Raw genomic sequence first — 5,744 nt, forward strand, 5'->3', positions numbered from 1 at the left:
CCAAATATGGACAAAGCGGATACAAAACTAGGTCAAACAAAAGTAGCTGTCAGAGGGGCCTTTTCTTGACACTTCTATGACAAAACCAAGGTGGTTTTTTTTGTTTTTGTTTTTTTTAATGCAATTGACACTTTTGTACTAAGTCCATGTTAGAGAGTCAGTCTATGGAGGTCTAAATAGCCAAAATAAGGGACCCATTTCTGCCACTTTTTGACACAAAATGGCATCCACTTCAATGTTCCCACATTGTCGAGCAAGCCAATTTTGTTTCCACGTTTGTATTAAACACAATATGTAACCCTCACAGTGTGGCTTTAACAAACACCTCCAATCTCGTCACATTGGTTGGACTCTTGGTTGGTCAGCTGCTGACTCCGAGTAGCTCTTGCAGAAGCCACTTTGAACGTTGACATGGTGTGTTTCATGAAAACATACAATGTATAAGTTTTTTTGTGCTGTTAGTTCGAGCAGACTTTGTTTTTCTATTGTTGTGACTTTATCAGATTTCAGCAGCCAATATTTTCGACATTTTTCTCGACATCGGAGAAAGGCGTCTGTTTTTTATTTTGTCATCAGTTCATAGCAAAGAAAATAATGGAATAGAAAAAAAAATATTTAACATTAATGGGCATCAGCCATGAATATGTTTTGCCAGTAGCTTATATACTGCATTCATTTATGACCTGAATCGAAATTAATCAGTTAATATTTTTGCATGTTTTCGTACTTGCAAATTCCTCTTTGTTAAAGTTAAAGTTAAACAAATTCTCAAGGACAAAGTATTGTAAAACGGTCAAATGTTGTGTCTGTAATTCATATCTTTTTTTATGTAAGCATTAAGGGACAAAAAAAAACGTTTTTTAATCATTGTACAATATTAAAATTGGCCAATTAATCGGTTATCAGAATTGGCCGGGAAAAAAAATCCATATCGGTCGGGCCCTACAAATATTGCAGAAATCCTGGTCGTTCCAAAGACTTCACATACTTTTTCTTGTAACTGTCTGTGTGGTGGACGCATGAAAGCCTCCGAGACATATATAGCGAGTTTGGCTGTGAAAAGTGAAAGAGAGGATTCTTTTCTTTTTATCAAACACCCCCTACTCTCTCTTCCTCCCTCCATCTAATTCAACCTTCTCCTCTTCCTCCTTCTTCTTGTCATTCTCACCCACTTTCCCTCCCTCTCTTCGTCTAGCCGGAATTAATGATTGTACCCTGAATGGAACCCCTATATTCCCACCCTCTCTCTCACACATACACAGCAACACACACGTATACAAAACCCCCTGAGGGAGGTTTGTGACCTCAACTCTCAGTGCTAAATACGCACTGACTCAAATGCTACACACAACATGCGACTAACAATACAGGATGACATGGAAACATACAAGAGTTTAAATGACTGGGGGGTACTTAAAATTCCACTCACACTCGCACGCACCCACACACACACACACACACACACACACGCACACAAAGAGCCTCAGTTAAAGAGTGAATGGCTCACAGGAAGTCGCTATATAGAAGAAAAAGCACCTCCCACGGCTCATCAAGTTTGCGCCTCTCAAGCCTTTTCATCCTCTTCATCTCCCACCCCCACCACCATCACCATCATCATCATCATCACCGCCACCCCCTCCCTCCCTCCCCCATTTTGTTTTGTTCACGACTGTGGCGGCGCTTTGCCTTCCCACGCTGTCAGCGCCAACGCTGCAACTGCAGCGCTCAAGTCACCTTCAGATGTGTATTTACTCAACTGCAGATGGGTGCGGCGTCTACTTCAATTCAACGTGTTTTGGGAACAATAGCAAGCAACATTAGCGGTCTATTACAGTTTATGTCACGTGAAAGCAGTGTCAGAGTCCACTGTGATTTCGTTTATTGGAGGGTACAGCATCTCCTCAAATTATTGCCAGAACAATTTTGTCTTTCTTGAAGACAAATAACGTCAAGGACAATTTCTTAAAAAGAAATTTTTTTAAAAATAATAATCATATTAATTAAAAAAATTCTACCCTTAAAACAAAAGAGAAACACATATATTTACCTGTTTCATATAAAGATACAACTCATAAATAATCATATTTCATGTTTATTAAAAAGGAAATAGAAGAAGAACTAAATCTGATGATTTTTCTTATCCATCCATCCATTTTCTGAACCACTTATCCTCACGCGGGTCACGGAAGTGCTGGAGCCTATCCCAGCCAACTTCGCGGAGGGGTACACCCTGAAATGGTTGCCAGCCAATTGCAGGGCACACAGAAACAAACAACCATTTGCACTCACATTCATACCCACATTCGCACCTACGGGCAATTTAGAGTCTTCAATTAACCTACCATGCATGTTTTTGGGATGTGGGAGGAAACCGGAGTACCCGGAGAAAACCCACGAAGGCACGGGGAGAACATGCAAACTCCTGATTTTTCTTACTGAAAAAAATAAACATTTACCTGTCTCTTTAAAAGATAAAAATCCTTAAATTTCCTTTTTCTTGAAAAGAAAAATATAATTCAATGTACTCTTTCCTAAAGGAAAAAATCACATCTGTGTTTCGTGAGAAGAAATTAAATATATTTCTTCGTAATTGTTCTTTAAAAAAAACATTTAAAAATTAAATAAATACAATTTATTTCTTAAAAATAATACTTTTATGTGAATCATGAAAATAAATAATCATAACGTTTTCCTTAAAAATAAAATACATCACTCACTAACCACTACACAGATAGAAAAATTACTTTTTAAAAGTATTTCTTAAAAGAAAAAAATCCTTCAATGTTCTTTTTTGAGAAAAAAAATCAATACATTTTCTCTGTCTCAAAAAGAAAATAAGTCACTTCTATGTTTCCTAAAAAAACCCATTCAATATTCGCTTTCCTAAAATGAAAAATGACCATTAAAATGTCTCTTTTTAAAAAATAAAATAAATCATGTTTGCATGTTTTTTTTTTAAATAACAAAATTAATTCCTCTTACTTCAAAAGAAAAAAAAATCTCTTATCCCTATCTTGAAAAGAAAAAAAAACTTTTCTTCAAATAATTCCCGTTACTCAAGACTGGCAGGTGTTTGCTTGAAGTAAGGCGTCAATTTGAGAGGAGGCCTTGTATGATGGCCGGAGCTCAACATGCTGCTGTCCGTTGTTTGGTAGACGGAGATTTGTTACTTCCTATCTCGTCCAAATGTTCGTGCTCGCTATTACTATAATAACATTCAGTCCAAAATGTATTTGTCGACGACGCCCAGCTTCCATGTTGAGGAAAGACGTCTTGTTACCTTTTGATACTCAGGGTCTTCGGGCCGGAAGTCGCTGCTGACCATCTGGAAGTCCAAGTTAAAATGAGGCAAGCGGTGGAGCAGGTTCACCCACCAGGGCGGCGAGTAGTTGACCACGGCCGCCATCTTGAAGACGTCCCCTTGCTAAAAGATGATTACTCCCTCGGACACTACGGAAGAAAAAAAACATTGTGGTGGGTTGAAGGTATTATTAAAAATAAAAATAAATCCCTTACTCTTGACAGAACATATTTCTTCTATAAGGCCCCTGTCCTGTTGTGTTGAAAGCAGTTGTCACTATCAGACATGGCATTGTCCCGCTTTGTTGTGTTCTGTGTGAAAGACACAATTCATATATTGTATGCTCGACAGTTACGCCTCTGATGCAACAATTTTTCACAATCGGAGGAATTCGATTTGGCACAATTTCAGTCAGACTTTTGTTTCTTAAAAAGATGACAAAGCATTTAATTTAGAAAAAAACAATTCCTTACATTTTCTCTTTCTTAAAAAGAGAAACAATCATTACTTTCTTTTGAAAAGAAACCTACTTTTCTAAAAAAAAAAAAAAAAGAATACAAAATCATTATTTAAAAAAAATCCTCCATGTAAACTGGAAGATTTGATCACTGGTGCGTCTCTTTTCTTTTATGGTTTAATAATACCACCACAAATTTCACTTGCTGCCATTTGCATCAATGCGGATGACTCATTTGTGTGTGCTTGCTTCCTGTATTTACACGACAGGGCTACATGCTGACACCACTTGACTTCCCCATCGATTTCATCCAAAGCAAACCGCTCTTGGGGTAATATTAATCATAATCACACGGGCCTCGCGGGATAGATAGCCGGAGGGCGAGGGGACGAGGTGAATGAGTGAGGCGGAACGGGGCCCCTTCAAACAATGAACGCAGACACATTTTACTTGAACGATGACAATAGAAGAAGAAAATGGAAAGGAGGGGGTGGGGGAGGCTTGTTGACAGTACGCCGCCATAACATGAAGCACGAAAATGGCCCTTGGATGGTATATGTACACAAACACAGACACACAAGTAGGTCAAGGCGGTCGACGCTACCGCTACGGTCCCACATACGAGGCTCTGTCGTCGTTTCGTCACCGCGGCGGATTAGCTCGCGCCAGCCCTGCTTTGTCCTCACCGAGTACCGCAGTCTCTGCCGACTCGCCACGAAAACAACCGAACAGGTCAACCGCCAACATCCATCCATCCATCACGCGTCCAGCCCACATTACCTGTCTACTCGCTCGGCGTATCGCCTTCTCGGTGCCGCATCAACGCGGCGGCGTTCACCGGCGGTGCCAGGCGACCATTTCCAGCATTCTCCTCCGGGTCGCTCCAACCACAAGCGCGCTGTTGCCGCTTTGTTCACCGGGTAGCGCCGTTGACGTCCACCAGCCCGCCGCTGCTCATGTTAACCACGGAGCTGGTACGATGAGCAAAACACGCGTGGACACACACTAAGTGCCGAAAGTGCCTCAACGTTCCACGTACGACTGACGAGGAGGCTTTCGGGTAGCTTAGAGACCGTGCGCGTGCGTGCGTGCGTGACCGAGGGCGCGAGATAGCAAAATGGCGAACTCTAGCGGACATCAAAGTTTACAAAAATTACATTTAAAAAAATAATAATAAATAAAAACATTTTTTCGGAAAACCAGCATGCCGAAAATGAAAAAAAGATGAGGATGTCGAGGGAATACGTACGTCACTTTAAATTAAAAAAATATATACTTAAATTACCTTTCTTATGAAAATACACAATCATTCAATTTTGTCTGGAAATTATTTTTAACAAGTTTCTTAAAAGCGAAAAAAGAAATCAATATTATCTTAAAAGGAAAACTAAGTTTTTGTCTTTATAAAAAGTAAAACAAAAAAAAAAATCATTCAGCTGTCTTTCTTTAGGGCCTATCTCACTGGCAGAGACTGCAAGAGAACATATTGCTTTCGCGCTCTCACTAGGCTGACGTCTCACGGGGACATTCGCCTGGCAGTCGTCGTGAAGTAGCGGAGACGTCTCCAACATGTCTCCTCAGTCTCCAGCGGGTCTCAGAGATGTCGCAGATACCCCCAATCTGCCAAATCAGGGAGTTTCCAAAACGTCACCGAAAAAAAATGTGTTTGAATTTACTGTGACTTCTTGGTGACAGATAGTCTCTACTCTCGTCTCCAGTAGATGTCGCCAACTAGATTCAAGGCCAGTGAGGGGAGGTTTTGGGGGGGGAATTTGCTGTCTCAAAAAATGAGACATTAAAATCTCTTTCTTAAAAAGAAAAATAGTCGTTAGATTTTTTTTACCTTCTTAAAAAGAAAAAAACTTTTTCATAAAAAAAAAAATCAGTTTTAATTGAAAAAAAAAACATCTTTAAAAAACTTCATTTCCTTTAAAAATATATATATTTAAATCACATCAAAATCATGCAGCATTAAGAAAGGCTCTA

The 5,744-nt window shown here is 39.7% G+C and overlaps 1 protein-coding gene across 3 annotated transcripts in view; it reads right to left on the bottom strand.

The window, feature by feature from the left end:
- Positions 1-4,828, bottom strand: part of LOC133403809 (protein tweety homolog 3-like) — a 35,829-nt gene extending 31,001 nt beyond the window's left edge. For 2 of the 3 annotated variants that reach the window (XM_061679096.1, XM_061679094.1), the window contains exons 1-2: positions 4,539-4,828; positions 3,281-3,450 (exon numbers count right to left, since the gene is read on the bottom strand). In XM_061679096.1, the coding sequence (XP_061535080.1) occupies positions 3,281-3,406 (126 nt within the window). In that variant the 5' untranslated portion in view covers positions 3,407-3,450; positions 4,539-4,828. Of the gene's footprint in view, positions 1-3,280; positions 3,451-3,516; positions 3,607-4,538 lie in introns of those variants that run through there. The other variant, XM_061679095.1, reaches the window with a different exon arrangement.
- Between the last annotated feature and the right edge of the window lie 916 nt (positions 4,829-5,744).

The sequence above is a fragment of the Phycodurus eques genome, chromosome 6 (genome assembly GCF_024500275.1).
Source record: "Phycodurus eques isolate BA_2022a chromosome 6, UOR_Pequ_1.1, whole genome shotgun sequence".
In the NCBI taxonomy this organism is placed as follows: domain Eukaryota; kingdom Metazoa; phylum Chordata; class Actinopteri; order Syngnathiformes; family Syngnathidae; genus Phycodurus; species Phycodurus eques.